The sequence below is a fragment of the Callospermophilus lateralis genome, chromosome 10 (genome assembly GCF_048772815.1).
Source record: "Callospermophilus lateralis isolate mCalLat2 chromosome 10, mCalLat2.hap1, whole genome shotgun sequence".
In the NCBI taxonomy this organism is placed as follows: Eukaryota; Metazoa; Chordata; class Mammalia; order Rodentia; family Sciuridae; genus Callospermophilus; species Callospermophilus lateralis.
Window position 1 is genome coordinate 13,523,033 of NC_135314.1, and position 19,305 is coordinate 13,542,337.

Genomic DNA, 19,305 nt, shown 5'->3' on the forward strand with positions numbered 1-19,305 from the left:
AATAATTAGAGGGATGGGTATTGATGACTGTTAGGAGTACATTACTATTGAAAATTATGTACACTCATGCTCAAAATACCCACAGTTAAACTGAATGAAGGAGCGGGGTACTGGATAATCCATGACCAATGTTTAAAAAAGCAAACCACACAAGAGACAGAGAGAAGCAGAGTGGCTTCTATAAATCAGAATGATCAAACTACAGTTAAGGACTCGTGAATGAGTTCAATTACAATTAGAGGATAGGTTAATTAGTCATTTCATGAAAACACATGCACAGGAATGGGCAGGGTCTCTGATATTGCATCACACCCCCAGAGTGAGGGTATATAAACACCACTAGGAGTACTCAGGGGCATTCGACTATCATTTCTCTGTAACTGAGCTGTGCTCACATCTTCTCTCAGCATGTCCCACTCCCACAGCTGCTGCTTTGGAGACTTCTCTTCCCACTCCTTCGGAAGCCATCTGCCCTATTCACATTCCTTCTGTTCTTCCTCCTACCCCAGCAACCTGGTCTATACCACCAACTTCCACCATCCCAGGACCTGCCACCTGGGCTCCTCTCACTACAGGGGCTGTCAGGAGATCTTCCACGGGCCTTCAAGATGCCAGAATTCCTGTGTGGTGTCCAGGACCTGCTACCAACCAACGACCTTCACCCACTCCAGTCCCTGCCAGAGGACCTATGCTGGATCTCTGGGCTTTGGGTCCAGCAGTTGCCACTCCCTGGGCTTTGGATCTAGAAGCTGCCACTCTCTGGGCTATGGCTCTAGAAGCTGCCATTCCTTAGGCCATGTTTCTGGGAGTTGTCATTCCCTAGGCTATGGATCTAGAAGCTCCTGTTCTCTGGGCTACAGATCAAGGAGCTGCTACCCCTCAGGCTGTGGATCCATCCACTTCAGACCTGTGGGTTATAGAATCCATGACTGCCCTTCCCTGGGCTATGGATCTGGATTCCATCACCCAATCTATGTGGCTTCTAGGAGCTTCCAGTCTTCTTGTTACAGACCAACCTGTGGGTCAGCCTTCTAGAGATAAATCTGATGAATTTCTAGACCTTTCAAGCCAAATATCTCAGTATCTACTTAGAGCTGCTGTTCTTAGTTTCTCAGCAATATTCACTAACCCCTCCCTGCACCCTTTCTCTGGCATCAAGCAAAAGCTAACAAACTAACACTTTCAGGCTGTGAAATTAATGAATGACCAAAGTATAGAGTCCAATGTCTGTAATTTAGAAACAAGTAATTCTTTAATACATAAATTCAACCTATAACATTTATGAAACTTCAGTTATATTTGACCTAATAAACTCATTGACTCTCGCATAACATATGTGACTGTGCTTTTTTTGATTTTCAAAGTTTGACTTACCATTTGCTTTTGAGTCTCCAGTTTCTTAGATTACCTTCTATAGGAAACCTATTCCACCATAAGTCCCTTGGCAGCGATGAAAGTGGTTCTCTGACTTTTGAAATAAGCAGCTGCCGCCACTCCCTGGGCTGTGGATCTAGAAAATACTACTAATCAGGATGTGGATCTAATGGGTTTAGACACCTGGGTTACAGAGTCAGCGGCTTCCATTTCCCTGGGCCATGAATCTGGGCTCTGCCGCTCACCCTATGGGCTTCCAGACCTTGCCAGGCTTCTTGCCACAGACCAACCTGTGTATCTGAATCTGGGTTCTATCAATCATCTTACTAAGTTTCTAATCTTGTTGACCAATGTCATCAGTACCTCCTCTCCCAATCTTTACCCTCTTCATTATATACAAAAATGGCCCTCTTGTTCTCTGGTTGTCAATTTCTAACCCTAACACTGACCACAAACACTTGTTCACATACTTCATTTGAGAAACCCTGTAATGAATGTACTCACTCAAAATAAAATTTAAAGTTTTCATTTAAGATACAATTTATATTGTTGGATTTTCTTCCCAAATTCTAAGAAAACTGAAAATTCAACCTAATCAATTTATTGCTTTGGTATCCGGGTTGGTTTGTTTTGTTAGGGTTTTGGTGGTGAAATAGTAAAGGGATTATTATTAAATTATCCACATGCATAGTAAAATAGGCTTTGAAACTCTATGAAGTTAGGGATTTGAACAAAACTTTCAAAAGCCTTAGATATTTTTCTTTCTCAACATGTGGAAGTAAAAAGATATTATTTGAATTATATACTTTTGTTAGTTAAAACTAGATGTAGAAATTAAACTGATTCCTCAAAAATGTAGATACTTAAGTCTAAGTCACAAGGTCTAATGTAATAGAGTGTTTGAGAGTTCTATTAGAATTGCAGAGAAAAAATAGATTTATATGGTATGGTTATAGATGAAGCAAAATCGAACTGAAAAAAATTAAAATGATAATGTATGATTTTTTTAGTATCTTTCCTTGAAGTCACCCAATATTTCCTGATAAAGTAATCAAATGCCTGAATCTTACTGATAATTATTCAATATGTTCTACTTATTGAAGTATAACAAATAAAGAATACCATAAAACTTGACTCAAGGATGAAAATTATAAAGTTGATATTCTATTATTTTTATTAGTTTTAATTGAACCAAAATCATTACCTTAATTTATGGGGTACCCTATGCCAGCCACCCTATAGATATCCAACCAGTGCCAGGTGTCCTACTATTGCCCAAGGACCTCCACACTCTACAGTTAGTCCCAGTTGACTTAACATTGCATCTCTGGGTTTTGGGTCCAGCAGTAGTTGCTGCCTGGTCAATGATTCTTGAAGATGCTACTTACTAGATTGTGAATCCAGTGACTTCCTTTCCCTGGGCTATGAATCCAGAATCTGTTGGCCAACATAGTTTTTTTCTAGGACCTTCCAGTTTTCTTCCTACAGACAAGCTTATGGATCTAACTTCTAACTTTTAATTTAAGGACTCCAGACCTTGACTTTATAATTAATTTTTCAAAGTCATCTCAGCTGTCCTCTAGCTAGATCCTAAATTTGACCACCTAGAAGAACAATAATCAAAAGAATAATTCTATTAATAGTAAAATAATTTTTATCTCATAGCATATCCATCTCTTTTTCTCCTGTTTTATGAAGCCTCGCCTACTTCTCTGGTTAAAAATGGGGCAAGAGCCTGGCATGATGGTACATGCCTATAATCTCAGCAGCTCGGGAGCCTGAGGAAGGAAGTTCAAACCCAGTGAGAACCTGTTTCAAAATAAAAGAAATTAAAAAAATAAAAATGGCTCAGGATGTGGCTCATAGTTAAGTGCCCCTGAGTTCAATCCTCTGTTTAAAAAAAAAAGAGAGAGAGAGCAAGAGGTCAAGCTTTTACTTCAAATAAATTCCTTTAATATTAGATCAAGGTAGTTGCTGTTTACTTTTTCTTTTCGAGATGTATATTTGGAATTCCAAATCTATTTTCTTTGTCTAAAAATGAAATATTTAATTTGAGGAGCAGGAGTAAACTTCCTGATAAGAAGACTTTTCTAACAACACAGAGATAGTTGCTAGGAATTTCTGCCATGTAGAATCAGAACTTGGACAGGTTACCCTCTAATTTTCTATGATCATTTCAGCCTAATTAGGATACTTCACTCTGGTTAAACTCCTATTGAACCAGATCCAAAAAAGAGAAGTTTCAGTGATGCTTCAGGAAGTGTTATCTGGCGAATTTTGATGAGATAAATGTCAAAATAGGTTTCCTGAACCTCCTTCCCAGACTTATATAAGCCACAAGAGAATGCTGAGGTTTTGACTTTAAGTGGCTGCAGTGGCTCATTAATGACACGAATATTTTAGGTATGAACAAAATTGAATGGGTATGCATTCTAATACAAGAAAATGAATGAAGTTCTAAGATTTCTTATGTTGATACTTAACTCTGTTTCTTCTCTTTGGTCACTATAAGACCATCTGCTGACAAGTTGAAGTCATCTGAGAACAGTGTAAATGATGGCAGTGTCATGGGTAGAGAATCCAGATTGAGGAAAATCTTTACCTCTTGAGATTCTGGGTTTGGCTTTGGATGTAATAACTAGATAGTCTATTAGAGTCTCTTGATAAGGAAAACACAGGCATCTACATATTCAAATATATAAGCAGAAATACAGAAATAAAAAATTATAAAGGGATGTGGATAGTCCATGTCCATTTCCCCTCAGTTATTTTCCTCCCCTCTCCTCCTGCTGTGACACATAGATTTTTGCTTGTGTGTCTCTCCTCATCTTACCAGGCTGCCCTTTAAATGAACACAGCATTCTCCACTTCTCAGCACTGGATCCAGCAAATCTGTGGCAGCTGCATCCCCACTGAAAGAGCTTGCTTCAGGAAAGCATGAGCATGGGATCTGACGTAACCCACGAGAAACAAGGGGTGGTGGAGGAGCTGTTTCTGCAAGAGTTTTTCTCATGGGGTTTCTTGAAGCAGCTCTCTCTGCCTCTGCATTTGCCATGTGAAATGCTGGGTCATTATTTTATATGACCTTAATATAAAATTAAATTAAACCCCTACAAGGAAAAATCCCAAACCAAGAGGAACGAAGTTTGAACCATGTAACTTCTGGCCTTGGATTTATGCAAGCCATTACATCATGAAATCGATTACACCTTTTTGAATTACAATTTCTGTTACTGGAAAACTAAGGTGTTTGTAAATTAAACACTCACTTAAAAACCTTAAACAGTAACCCTTCTCAATGAGGTCTCCTTAATATAATCTCAGTTTGAGGCCTATTTCTACTCTTTCTTTATCCCGTTGTCTTCCCTCCTCATCTACATACAGTTCGCCAACCTTCACCCCATCAATGCTTCCTTCTTCCAAATCCTTCAACACATTGTGCAGAGCTGACCTCATATAGTCTAGAACATCTAGAAGGAAAGCCACCTTTATTTTCTCCTTCAGAGCCTATGGAAATATTATCTTTCCTCAACCCTTTCAGATAGACCCCACAATCAGGAGAGTTGATTATTCCCTACACAATGATAGCATATATGCATTTATACTTCTTTAATAATAAAGCCACTATTTTTAATATTCCCATTGCTAATATTACTGCATTCAATCAGTATGCTGTTTAATCTTATTGTAACTTCAATACACAAAACATAATTTAGTCTAGCAGAGTCTTATGAGTAGTAAATACTCAATAGGAATGATTGCATAAATAAATGAATGAAATAAAACTAGTGTGACAATCCTGGAGATATATTATGTCACTGCATTCAACATGCATTCATTTTTGCCTTGAGCTCCTTTTAGATGAGCTAGTTGTCATCAATCCTCTGCTTATCATTATCATCAAAATCGATTTAATACAATCTCAATGGTATATTATTACAAATGTATCACCCACACATGTGAGAGAACTCAAAAACAAATTTACATTTCTAGTTCTCACAATAGCAGAAAAATAACATCACTCAGCTAATCTCCAAGGCAGGCAGGCATGTGCATCCAGAGAAAGGAACCAAAATAAGTATACAACTGTTATAAGCCATGATACTTTCACTTCCAAGACATAATGGTACAGGGATCAGAGAATATGAACTGTGAACTCAGATGGTAAAGGTGCCATGGCTCATTTTTCCCCCTTACCATTTATCATTATGACTTGCACAGACACTGTTGTCCTCTAACGTTTTCTTCTTCTTTTCCTTTTTTTCCTTTCTCTTTTTGGGTTGCTTGAATCAATGTCTGATACAACTGACTTGAAAATGACCAAGAATTACCCCCTACACACACACACACACACACACACACACACACACACACGAAATCCAAAATTACTTAAGAGAGGAAATTCTGTTACTTGTGGTTCCTTTTATTCTTACATTCAAAAGATCTATTTATTATTAGAAACAGAGAAAGTTGCAAGGGGCTGTTTGCATAAACATTATTATTATTGTCATAGTGACATAGTTTTGAAGTATTCCAGAGCCTAAAATCATTCTTATTCCATATGCATTACAGTGTCTGAGAAGGAGTAGATTCTACATAATTTACTGCATAGAATGTTACATGTAGCAAAATTTAGTTATTCTCTTCAACCAACTCTTTTGGGGAAGAGCAATGTGTGATTGGCCAGAAGAGTTTCCTTTTTGTTCTGTTTCTCTGTAGTTATTCTCAAATACAATTAGATCATTCATTATGAAGTTGTGAATTTCTGCCAGCATGTATGGTGTCTAATAGTCCACTGACTTCCATCTTGTTTCTGTCCTGTTAAAATTTGGTAAGTAGTCTCAATAAGGGTTAGATGGTCTTAAATGAAAGTGAGGATTTATTCAGTGGGTGGAGGAGACAACACATCATTTAATGTCCCTTTCAACTCTGATATGGAGATTCTGAGAGAAAGGCATAGGATGTGACAACTGGAAAAGACCACAGAGAGATTCTTATTTGAATTCTAGGGTATTTGTGGAGGAAGAGTGACAGGTGGAAGCTTGTATGTGAATGAATGGGACCACCAAGGCGAGGAGCCACATCCTGGTGCTCTTCCCCCTTGGCTCAGCATTTTTTCACTGCTGGGCAAGGTCTCTGCATGAGTGACTTCTGACATGGATAATGGTGTAAATTAATTGAGGCCACTTGGCATACATTTGGTGAGTGACATAAAACTGGAGAAGGATGAAGAAAACAAATCCTGGGAGTGGGATATGAAATAGGTTATCTAAGAAAATTGAACGTTTTATTTTATTTTACTTTAATGTGACTGAACAAGTGGTTTGAACTCTGGCATAGACACATAATCAAATATAAAATTTATATAAAAAATGACCTTGCTCAATCAGTAGCACAAACCAAGTGCTAAGCTCTTGAGTGATGGATACTAGCTAAGTATCTATCTCTAATGGGAATGATTCAACCTTTAAAAAAGATTGGAATGTGAAAAATTACAGACAAAAACAACATAACCTTATACTTTTTGTTTTTTCAAGTGCTGGGAATTGAACTTAAAATCTCATACGTGCATGCCAAGCACCCTACAGTCGTACAGTGTAATCCTAAACACGAAAAACATACTATGTTTATATGCTCTTATAATTTATCCAAGATTAATAATGCTAGAAGTGTCTGCTTGAAGATCCTTACCCTGTTCATAAATAATAGCTACGTTTATTTATGTGCCACACAGTACATCATGGGCAATCTGGTACTACATACAAAACTTTATTCAATCAGTTGGTTTGTAGTCTTTGACCTGATGAAGTAATCAGGTCAAAGAAGCTTAAGACAATTATTCAAGGTTGCAGTTTGTTACTATAGGTCTCATTTAGAATGCTGGCATTTTGGCTCTAGATCCTTTTGATTGCTTCCCATACCAAATTGTAATATTCCACCCTCTGGTGGTTAGGTGGAGTCCCTGCAGCTGTAATCATTTGTATTTCAAGACCAGCAGAAACCAGGGAGAGAACTGGGCAACCTTTTAGTATCCAGTTACTATATGCAATGAAGAAATTAGTTTTGTCTATTTCTCAAGAATACTAAGAGATAGGCTATATTACCATCATCACCCAAGTGCCTACCAAGCTAATACTTAGTTTTTTAGTAGGCTGCATGAAACAGATCCAAGGTGACAAGTCACTCTAGCCTTCGCCATTCCATAGTAACAGCCAGGGAACTCCCTCTATAAATCCAGCAATGACTGAAATCTATATGGACATATACGAATTCAATGAAAATTATATGTTGAAATACCTACTAACTCAGCAATTAAGTAGAATGTGCAAGTGAGTGTCTTATCCCAAAGAGAAAAGAACTTAGGGACTGCTCTTATTGACGTATGACAGACCTCACGTCACCATTTGAACATTTGGACACTTGGAGCTGCGTGGACCTGCGCTAATTAACTACACATTGTGAGGTTAATAGCAGGGCTGTCAGCTGGACACAGCTGTGTGAATTCCATCCTGCTTGATTTTATGCTTTACCCACACAATTTGGCAACAGGACTCTGACTGCAGCGAAAAGTACTGCTCTTTTCATCGTAAAAGCTTTTGAAAACATACCTACATACAGTGAAACATTACTTTAAGGTAATTGATGTCAGCTTGTGTACTACTAATAAGCGGCTTTCTTGGTAATCTTACTCTTTTTTTTTTTCCCCACAAAAGGAGAGCTAAAATGTAGGCATAGGTGAGTGTTTGTTGTTGTTATGGTTTTGTTTTGCTTTGTTTTTAAGCTTAGTACCCTTGCTGATTCTTGAACATTTGGAATATATGGTTTATGGTAGGGCTTTCATGGCAGGCATTCAGGGAAAAAAACTACATGTCTTTATAAATCTAGTTACAGTTTAGCATACATTTTTATTTAGCACCTTCCATTCATTAATCTTTCCAAACATGTTTCTGGAGATCTTATTATGTGGCACCGCGTTGAGACTCACTGTTGCAGATAAAATAATGAAGAAATAGTGAGCAGGCTCTTGCCTTCATGAATGCACAGTGTAGAGGCAGAGACCACAAGGAAACAAATAAAATCATCCTAAATCTTCTGAAGGTAAAGAAAAAAATTTGATCCTGAGAAAGGAATCCTTTCTTTAGATGCAGTGGTGGAGAGGTAATTCTGAAACTGGAATCAAGAAAAGAACTTCAGATAGAGGGGTGAGGGGAGCAGTGAGGAGCCAAACAAACAGCTGACTGTGTGTAGGACACAGAGGCAAAGGACTCAGGGCCTGAGTGAAGGCCTCTGACCAGAACCTTGCTGAGCAAGGGAAAGGACAGAGTGGGAGTCAGAAGAAGAGGGTGACCAGGTGTTATAAGGTGTTACAGGCCAGGTGAGGGGAACGGATCTTGACCAGGTATAGTAAGGTGTTGCAGGCTTGGCAGAGGGAAGCAGAACGACTCTAAGGACTATTTAATGCCTGTAGGGACAGTCCCAAGCTACAGTGGAAGCCTCTGTTCAATAGCATATAAAATACAATCTGCCTAAGAATCAAATGGTTTATGGTAGGGCTTTCATGGCAGGTATTCAGGGACCTTCAAACACACACTGATGGTCTTTCAAACTGTCCATAATTTGCATGTGCACAGTCAATCAAGCTGAAAATATTGAGACGATAATACCCCTAATCCTTCAAATATCAAGGATGTTTTTTTTTTTGGAGAGTTATTCAAATTGCCTAGATATTCTCCAGTTTCTTCAGATCTGAAAACAAGACTAGGGCTCTGTGCTAAGAATTATTTCTGTTCAGTTTCATTGTCATAAGTTGCACTTGGTTAATTGTAGGATGTGTTCTAGAAATTATGCTGGCAGATTCTGTGTCGTGGGCATGAAACTGCTAAGTGCTGTCTGCAAATGTAAACCATGTAGGAAGTGAGCATCTGCCTGCAGTCACAGACCAAAACCAAAATAAATACAAATGAAAATCATATCAGAAACACGATTGTTCCAAGGGAAAACTATCAACCTGAGAAGCACAAAAACAAGCACAATGCTTGTGATAAAGCACAGTGATAATAACAAGGGGCTGAAATTTACTGAAATAGTGGATTTGGAGACGAGGAAGAGTATGGAGAAGGTGGGAGGGAAAGACATTGTAAACTAGAAACCAATAAATTTAGATAGGAGGGACTAGTCCTGGTGTTCTGTAGAAGAGTAGGGCAAGTGTAGTTGACACAATCTATGATATATTTCAAAATAACTAGAAGGGTCGAATGTTTTTCAGCACATAGAAAGGACAAATATTTGGTGAGCTACATATGTCCATTACTCTGACTTTATCATCATTCATTGTATACATGTATCAATTAATCCCCTGTACTCCATAGATATATACAAATATTATGTCAATTTAAAAATTATAATGAAATAACTGCTTTGTACCCCATTCCCATAGGACACATTATAAATAATATAATATACCTTCTTTTACCTAATTTTATGACTTTAATCATTTCCTTTATTTCAACAGTAATATTCCTTCTTCGTTAAATTTTATTCAATGTGTATGAGCATTGAGAAAAGGTGAAAATGACCTATTTTCCTTTTAAAAATTCAATTGGCAATTTGGAGGAAGAACCAGTAGCTTCTAAATGGCAATGGGAATAGGCTTATTAATGGGAGTAGGCTCCTTGTAGGACCTTCAAGGAGATGAGGGGAATAGAGTTTCATCACAGAGAGAAGTTGGCAGGGCAATGACCACATCCAGTACTTTGAGTGAACAGGAGGAAAAAATGGCTTGTGTGGAGTCCCCTCTCATCTCAACCACCTGGAGAGACTAAGTTCTGAATGCAGGCTCCACTGAATCCACCTCTGTCTAAAAATGTCTGCATTATCTTACCACATCTGCCCAGTTGGCATTCTCAAAACTCCAGTGCTGAATGTAAATCAGCATTCAACTAGTTTCCACACTCGTTATTGCTATTCACCTACTTGTGAACTTGGTGGCTAAGGGAAAAAAAACTGTCAGCTTGGATGACACGTAGGGACTCGAATCTGACAAACCCCACCCTAATGAGTCACCTTTGGAGCTAACATGAAAGCCATTTTGAAGATCCAAAATGGACTTGCATCTTTGTTAATAAGACATCATTTCCTATATAACTAAACAGTGTGCTAATGAGATGTTATCCTTCAAATGAGCTTTAGCAATGAAGTGCAAAGGAGTCCTGAAAAAAGCCAACACCCAATTTTCTGAGTAGTATAAAATCTCCCCTGCAACAAATTTGCTCTTCAAACTTGTCATGTTGAGTCCTTTTGACCATCTTCAACTAAGGGTTTCAACAATATGCCTGAGAGTCACTGCCAGTCATTCAAGAGCTGCTGCAATGCCCCACCACTCTCTGCCATTGTACATGGCTCTAATCTTATAAGCTTTGAAGATGGGTTTTGTTTGCCCAGCAGCTGCCACAACAGAACCTGGCTCTTGGACAGCTCTCAAGAAACCTGCAGTGAAGCCACCAGCTTCCAAGTGACCAATTGTGAACAGGACCAGTTCAGAGAGGATACCTGTGCACAGAGTACCTGCCAGTCCTCAGTTGTCCAAACAACGTGTTCCAATTCCAAGCCCTGTGAAAGGACAACATGCCCACCAGGAAGTTGTGCAGCAGTGCCAGAGAGTGCTTCTCAGACTTGCCAGCCAGCAAGCAATCGGCACAGAGCTTTTGTAGCCCAGAGATGCCAACCTGCAAACTACATGTTGCAGTATCGTCCGCTAAAGTCTTCTGTGTCTAGGTGTCACCAAACTCTGGAATATGAATCTCGCCAATGCCAATCTCAGACCCTTACATACAATTCCCGTAGCCCTCTGGTCCATGCTGCACCTGGGCCACAACTTCTGGAATCTTCTAGCACTTATGAGCCAACTTGCTGTGTTACTGGTGGTTTGCAATTGCCTAGTAAGTGAAAAAAAAAATGTAGAAGATATTTTATATATATATATATATATATATATATATATATATATATATATATATTTGATTTCTGTGATATTTAGGATATTTAGGTTGTTCATTTCTCTAAATGTAAAATATTGTGTGTTTATGAGTAAATGAGCTTGTCTTTTTCTTCTGCGCTCTCCAAAGTAAGACTTTTTTTCTCTTTGGGGGATTTCTGGTGGTATGTTGGGATTGGAAAGCATGTTATATATTTTAGATAATTAGACATTATTTATTATAGAGCAATAAATTTTATCAGGGAATAAAATTAATCCTTCAAAAGTTAACCTTACACTTTGTTCTAATAGTTACTATCTCTAGAAATGATTGACATTGGATCTGCTTATTTACCAATGTGCTAATAAATCAGAAATCCATAAATGGTAGAATTAAGAGAGGCCTAAGCCCATGTAGTCTTATGAATTCAAATAGGCTCAACTCTGCCAGAGGCTGACTGCAATTATTAACATTAGAAACAACTAAAATCTAGGCCTGTTCATTACCCATTCACCATTTTACCCACTGCATCAAAACACAACTAAGTGAGCAAAGCAAGAGATGAAATCTACTGCTTCAAAAGTGTAGGAAAACTTTGAATTTCATTTCTATGGACTTTAGGACCACAAAGTCCCCAAAGATCTTTGAAAAAATATTGATTTCAAATTTAGTATCATCACTATTCTGCTATTCCTTTTACTTTTTCACTATTTCTTAAATGATTTATGATTGGGGAAATGTTCTTTCTGTTAAATAAATTTATTTGAAATTATAGACTTGTTGTCAAAATATTATTTTATATGACTCTTGTGAGTTTTACATTAAAGAGTTTTAAATGGTTTTTGCCTGATGAAAATATGATAAAATATTTGAATAACAAAAGAATATGTTTCTGAAGTATATTTTTTCTACTATGAACCAGAATAAGAGAACACATTAGTGGCAGTCACCAAAAGGTGGGAAACATACTTAAAACCATGGAATCAGAATGTGTGGAATTCATTATTTTGATTAGATAGCATGGGTATGAAGCTTCAGTTTTGTTATCCTTTAGGGGAGCAACAGAGAAAGTGGTTAAGGGAATGGGTTTTGAAGACATACTTCCTGGGGTTGAAGTCTGAGCTGTGCTGGGTGAATGCTGTTTGAATTCCAGTTGCGACTATACAAGTTATTTAACCCCTCTACAACTCAGTGTCCTCAACCTCAAACTTGAGAGGATTCAGCCTGTTGGAGCTTATGGTAATAAACTAAAAGTTATCAGCATATGGAGATGTCAGGTCATAAACTCAGCACAGAAGAAAGAATGGAAATTTATAAATAAATAAAACCAGATAACTTGGTATAAAGGAAATTTAGTCATCCCACAAAACAGAGATGAGTTGTTTCATAATTTTGGAAGATGTAAGCAATTCTACCAAAGGGAAAGGATTAAGAAACAATTAGAGGAGACTGGCAAGTCTCTGAATCTATGGCAAAGCTAATGCTCTTGACAATTTACCAGTCAGTTTTGCAGGTGCTTGCAGTGATGATTCCATGTGTCAAATTGATTAGGTCAAGAGGCAGCAGATGAAATATCATTTCTGGATGTGTCTGACTGGGTGATATTATGAACCAGAATAAGAGAACACGTTAGTGGCAGTCACCAAGAGATGGGAAACATACTTAATGTGAAAATGTTTCTGTCTGGATGATATAAGCATTTGATATAAGCATTTGAATCAAAGAACTCAGTAGATTAACCTCCCTAATATGAGTATCATTCCGTCCACCAAGGGCCTGAAAAAAGCAAAAGTAGAGGAGGAGGAATTTATTCTGTTTTGATTCCTGCCTTCCAGCTTGAGATGGAACCTGGATCTTCCCTTCCCTTGAAGTGGTATTTGCATTATCAGCTCTGAGGATGTCAGTATTCATACTCAGATGGGAGTCCTACCACTAGCTTCCCTGGGTTTCAAATCTACAGATGGCCAAGTTTAGGCCATGTTAATCATTATTCACAGTCATGTGAACATTCTTCATAATTAATCTCTTCATATATATTTGTGAAATTTATACACACATGTGCACTATATGGTTGGGTCTGTTTTTCTGGATAACCCTGATTAATGGAACAGTATAGACTAAAAGGAAGATTTAAACCTAAATTCTATAAACCACTGCTTACACAGGTGTTTTGGAGAGGGTGGAAGGGAAGGAGAACTGAGGGCTGTCTAAGAGAGGCCCCAAACTGTTCGATCTCATCCATAGTCACAGAGAGTGTCAACAGAAGAGCATCCCTGCAGCCAGAGACATTGATATCAAGTTTTTGGCCACAGCAGTGGTGGCTCTAACACAGCAATGCAATAACAAAGAGAGCCTTTGTCTCATGGAAGCCTCTCAGGATTCCAATCACAGTCAATCATGTGTACACAGATCAAATTTCTTCACAATGAAGACTGTTGCTAATGAATTGTTGGATTGTTGGGAAGAAGTTCAATTCATTTGAGCCACTGTTTCTGAAGACAAGAGGAAAACACAGCCAGTGTGTGTGCCTTCCAAGTACATGTTTCTTTATGGACATAACTTATTGAGAAGCCAGGACTTTGTTGAAAATTGTCTGGGGGCAGTGGATGTGTTGGTGGACAGGAAAATGCCAGGAAAGAGAGGCAACAGTGTTGAATGAGTTTCATTTTCTAGTCTATCCTGTACATCATTTTAGACCTTGACTCATCCTTCCCAAGCTGAGTTTGGCTTCTTCCCCAAAGAGAAGTCAGCTGAAGAAGTGGCCAATATTGAACCTAACCCAACATAAAGCAAATTTGAGCTCAACATAGAGACAAATTGTGTGGATTCAAGTACAAAAGACTATTGATATTTGAATAAATAGTAGTATGATTGCATGAAAGGATCTTGCTAGAAAATTTAGTGTAAGGGGAAGATCATTACAAGGTCTTGCTCAATTCCAAAATTTGTCAATTATTAGCTGTGTGCCCTGACATTTCAGACTCAATTTTTTCACTATAAAATAGAGAAAATAATGCCTGATTCAATAGGCGATTATGGCAGCTAAGTGATATAATGCCAATTAAATATGTGTGGAATGTTTATTACATGATATGTTTACAGTATGTTGTAGATACGCTTTGATAGTTCATTTGATATTTGACTCTTGGATCCCACCTCGGTTTACTTTATAATTGAGTGCACTGCTTTTATACCCCAGGTCAGAAACCAAGAGACCCTTCCATTGCATTTTCACAAAGGGCATAAGCATTATGGAACATAACCTGTATATTCTATGCAGGACTCTCTTTCAATAAATATGAAACAACATGGTAAATGCTACAGAATATTCATCATAAAATAAGAGACTTAAGAACTTCAACCTATTAGAGAAAACATTCAACCTTTGGTTTTAGGGGAATGGGGCTTACTTCAGTCACATAAACTAAAAAGAACCAATAAATTAAAGAGAGGGAGAGAGAGAGTGAGTCTTCACAGAAAGATTCCAGCAGGACTTGATTTTTGGTACTGGGGACATAAGTGACATAACTATGTACTCCTCTCCTAGAAGTTAAGTGTCATGACCATCAAGAACAATCACTTTCTTCTACAATGCTGTTCCAAGAGCCATAGCAAAGCTCTTGGTGATCAAGCACTTATTTATCAAGCATTTTATATATGTCTTATCATTTTAAATGTAATTTTATAGAATGAGTACTATTTTTTAATGCAAACTTTTCAAGTGAAGTTGAAGGTTCAGATAAATTGAAAAAGTTTTCCAATTTAGGTTATAAATGCAGAACAAGATTTTTAACACAGGATCTAGGCATCAAAGCTCAAGTTAGGTCTCTTAGGGAGATTGAGAGAACTATATATAGCTGACTTGTGGCTTATATATAATTCAGGAATGAATATAATAGTGGAAAGGAGCATATATTTAGAAGAGTTTTGTAAAACATGCACTTGAAACATCTCTTAAAGTAATAAATATTATTTTCTTCAGATCACATGAATTTGGCAAAGTTCAGGTGCCAGGGAAGGTGTTGAGTTGGCATGGAGTCAGACTCTCCTACAATATAGGCTTTGTTATCTTAATTTTGTCATTTCACACACCTTTTAGGGATTGCCTCGAGTTCTTTTCGTAAGCTTGATGTAGACACTAATGGAGATGGGAGAAGGACTTCGTTCCAAGTTGTATGAGACACACCTTTCTTAATACAGAATCTCCTTCCTAGCTCTGCTTCCTGTTTCTACCTTCAGGATTCTGACTGACTCTCCTTGAAATTCTTTCATTTGTTCCAGGTCCTTCCACTTGTACTCAAAATGATACTTGATTGAAAAAAAAAAAGTAATTAAGATAGAATCACTCAACACAAAGTGAGGGCATTATACTTCTTTGAACAATTAATAATTCATCACTCCAAGTTACACAGATCTATGGCCTTGATAAGAGATAAAATCCACTCTCGACAGCACAATAAGTACCTAAAATTCAAATTAAAAGAAAGTTTTGTGGTTGCATAGTAGAAAGTACTTTGCCTGGCTTTTTGTGTAACTTTCACTAACTTTATGGAAACAAATGTACTAATGAGATCAAAAAGAAAGGTGTTCCTTGGAGCCCAAAGGCAAAACCAATGCTATTACCTTCACACACAAGAACTAAGAAATCTCAAGGGTAAATATCTGAAAATGGTTAAGCCAGTTTCTATTTTGCTATTACTCAATATGCAATCACTTCAAACACTGGGCCAATGCCCCTGCAGGAGGTCAGTAAATAGTAATCGGCAAAGATAATGAGAAAAAGAGACTGAAAATCAAAGAGAAGGCTAAGAATAGCCCCTACTTAGCAGTTCACTGCCTTCGAATTGTACTTCATGGGCAGGGGCATGCTCCTAACTTAAATTGACTATGTACAGTGATACACCTGGATTAAAAATCCCTCTTCTGTTATAAACAATTCAAAATTTATACTAGGGTCATTAACTATTGTGTTCTTTTTCCCTTAGCATGAACTATACATTCACATTGGCACTTTGTATGTCAGCAAACCTATCTAAGAATGCACATTGAACTTTTTAAGAACACAGTACCTTCCTTAGACCTCATATTTTATTAAAGTACAGTAGAGAATAAAATAAGAAAAAAATTAAATTTCACCAGTGTCAATATTCACAAAGGCTGCAATACAATGTACTCATTTAAGGATGAGATATACAATAAACCAAAGTAAGGGTTTGTAGTGTTTACAAGAGTACTAACCAGCTTAAAGTTAAAACATCCATTACCACTGAAAAAAATACATGTCTTTGGAAAAATGGCAGTAGCTTCCTCAATGTCGTTTTCATTTTTCAAGTCTATATTTGTTCAGCAAGTTGCTGAAAGCGTATCTGCTCCCACTTTCCTCTTTCCCTGGGGCTACAGCTGATGGCTGCTTGGTCCCCAGGAGTCTGGCTTAATTTCCTGCAGTGAATGACTGAGGAGATCAAAACATTGATCTTGAGAAGGGTCCAGTAGGGACTTTAATACAAGGCCAGTGCTCTGGGGCCCTGAGGCAGCAAATGGAATGCGAAACAATCAAAAAACCATATCCAGCACTCTGAGCCATTGAACTTTCCTCCCAGGATGAATATCAGCCCAAGCTGTGCTTTGCTCTGAATGATGTCTAATCAAGCTACATATTGCCCAAGTCTTCCTCAGGGTGTCAAGGAAAATGCTGATGGCTAAAGTATTTACAAAAAAAAGACTAATTGATCTTTTCTGCTTGGTTTTATTTATGTGTCCTCATTTTTAATACAGTTATGTTTTCACAGAATCATAATTATATCTAAATATGTAAGAGATCTTTAGTCCGCCTCACTCATTATGTAGTTGAGTAAATACACCTGCCAAGATTAAATGTCTTATTCAAGTACATATAGCTCATAATCAGCAGGGTCAGAGCTAGAACTCAGGCCTTGTGACATTCATTCTAGTGCCCCATTGACTATACCTCAAAGTGCCTTTCGTGAGAAGTTTATTAAGTATGTTTAAATGTACTAAGCACAATAATTGTTAATGACACCTATATGTACATTAAACGCTGCATATAGCACATAAAAAACATTTATTAGATTATAAAGGTGGCATATCTGAGTTAATACATGCTAACTCTAATAAACATTAATCTAGCCAAAGAATTTTAAATATCATTTAATAAAAATTTGTAGAATATTATTTTTCTAAATGTATGGCTTGCTAAATGGCAAATAAGACCAAGGATACCTAACTTTAAAGATCCAATGAGTAAATTTTCAGGACTATGGCATCATCCCTGACATCTAAATAATTGAGTTGCCTTCATCATCATGTTTGAGACAGTGAGTCAGAATAAATTCTGCACTAGATGCCAATAGCCATTACTAAAACCTTCTAAAAACCACAGCACAGAAGGGGAAATAGTACTCAGTAAGGGTGGCTGCTTTGCCTAGAAACAAAACGAAGGTCATCTTGTCTTTGGGTAATTGCTCAGCTGGAAACGACAGCTGTCATTCCCTCAGGGGTCATTGCCAAGTTACTGTTTCTGTCATCTCCTCTAATAGCCCTTTCCTCCATGTGAGCCTCGAAGGTGCCCTCTGCTAACCCAGTATCAGCCACAGCAAAGAATCCAGTTTCTGAACAGCTGCCAAGACTCCTAATGGGAACCTCTGGCTGCCAACCTGTGTGCTGTATCCAGTCCTGTGAAACTGCTCCTACTCAGTTCTCCTTGTGATGTGTCTGTACAATCATCCTCTGCCCTTTTCTCCCTAAGTCTTTAATCCTTTCATCTAGTAATCTGCACTTAAAAATGTTGAGCTACCATGGCAGCAATGGCTGTCCCAGGATTCCCAGGTCTCAGCTCAGGTCCCAGGTCCCTGACTCTGTTGCCCTCTGGAAGGAAGCATGTCTCAGCCATGCCTGGGAGTAAGCAGCTGCTGACCCCTAGTGGACCGCTGAGCTTGTTAACAAATGAGCTTGGTGTTCCACGCCTCTTGCATTTTGAGTCATCCCTCATGGTTGCCAACTGCTAAATAAAGTATGCCAACAATTCTACCTGGCATAGTTAGAGGGACGGGCCTTCTCATCGATGCAGCTGGAAGGCTTTGGTAAAAATTCTATTAGACCCATCTGTTGCTCTACCATTCAGCCTCAAGACTGTTTCTTCACTACATATTTATGTCATTTCTGTCAGATTTTTCTTTTCATGTCATTTAAGACTTTAGGATGTGTTTTCAATGTGGCATCAAGTTTCTTTATCTCCTAATAAATTTAATTAATCTTTTCTAGCTCTTGCTTCCTAAATTGCCTATCATTGTAATATTGCTATGACAAATGCATTGCTACCCCAAATTCTATGTCTTATTAACTAATTTTTAAAGCAGAAGAGTTGATTACCATGATGACACGGCAGTGCCAGTATTTCAACTAGAAAATAGCAGTCACTGGGAATAGGCAATGAAAAGTGAGAAAAGTCAGATTTTTACCTTACTTTCATACCAACAAGTTTTTAAAATGTCAAAGCTTCATGAATGATAGCAGCAAACTTGAGACACCTAGGTCAGAGGCAAAAACATGTTATTCATGTCAATAGCAGAATCCTGAATTGAGTATTTTCACCAGTTCCCTGAGCTCCATTCCCCACAGCGATGAGTTACATCAGCATTTGCAGTGAATTGTTTTAAAGGAGAGAAACTCTAAGCTTAGGAACCCTGGAATTTGGACAGGATAATTGACAGTATGCTTGGCATTCACCCCAGACAGAAAAACTATATCTACTTTCCAAGGCTTTTTTTTCTATACAAACATTCTTGAAATAATAATTCAGAACAAAAGGAGCCAGAAACTCTGGTTCCAGAAATACAAGACCCTGGGGTGAATAACTTCTCTTACAACATCCAACCATTGTATCTACACAACTGTTCCTGGTGAACTTTCAAACAAGTATTCTACTGAAGTGACTACT

At 37.9% G+C, this 19,305-nt stretch overlaps 2 protein-coding genes across 2 annotated transcripts; both read left to right on the forward strand.

Moving 5' to 3' along the window:
• Positions 1-408: 408 nt before the first annotated feature.
• Positions 409-1,035, forward strand: LOC143408780 (keratin-associated protein 13-1-like). The gene is made up of 2 exons (XM_076868654.1): positions 409-776; positions 897-1,035. The coding sequence occupies exons 1-2, from the start codon at positions 409-411 to the stop codon at positions 1,033-1,035; spliced, it is 507 nt and encodes a 168-aa protein (XP_076724769.1).
• A 9,667-nt stretch (positions 1,036-10,702) lies between these two features.
• Positions 10,703-11,320, forward strand: Krtap27-1 (keratin associated protein 27-1). The gene has a single exon (XM_076868655.1). It carries the CDS (start codon positions 10,703-10,705, stop codon positions 11,318-11,320), a length of 618 nt encoding a protein of 205 aa, XP_076724770.1.
• The last annotated feature ends 7,985 nt before the right edge of the window (positions 11,321-19,305 follow it).

Coding starts and splice junctions, on each gene's coding strand:
- LOC143408780 (XM_076868654.1), top strand. CDS start 409: ATGTCCCACTCCCACAGCTGCTGCTTTGGAGACTTCTCTTCCCACTCC. Junction 777..896: donor TCTCTGGGCTATGGCTCTAG/AAGCTGCCATTC, acceptor CTGTGGATCCAT/CCACTTCAGACCTGTGGGTT.
- Krtap27-1 (XM_076868655.1), top strand. CDS start 10,703: ATGCCTGAGAGTCACTGCCAGTCATTCAAGAGCTGCTGCAATGCCCCA.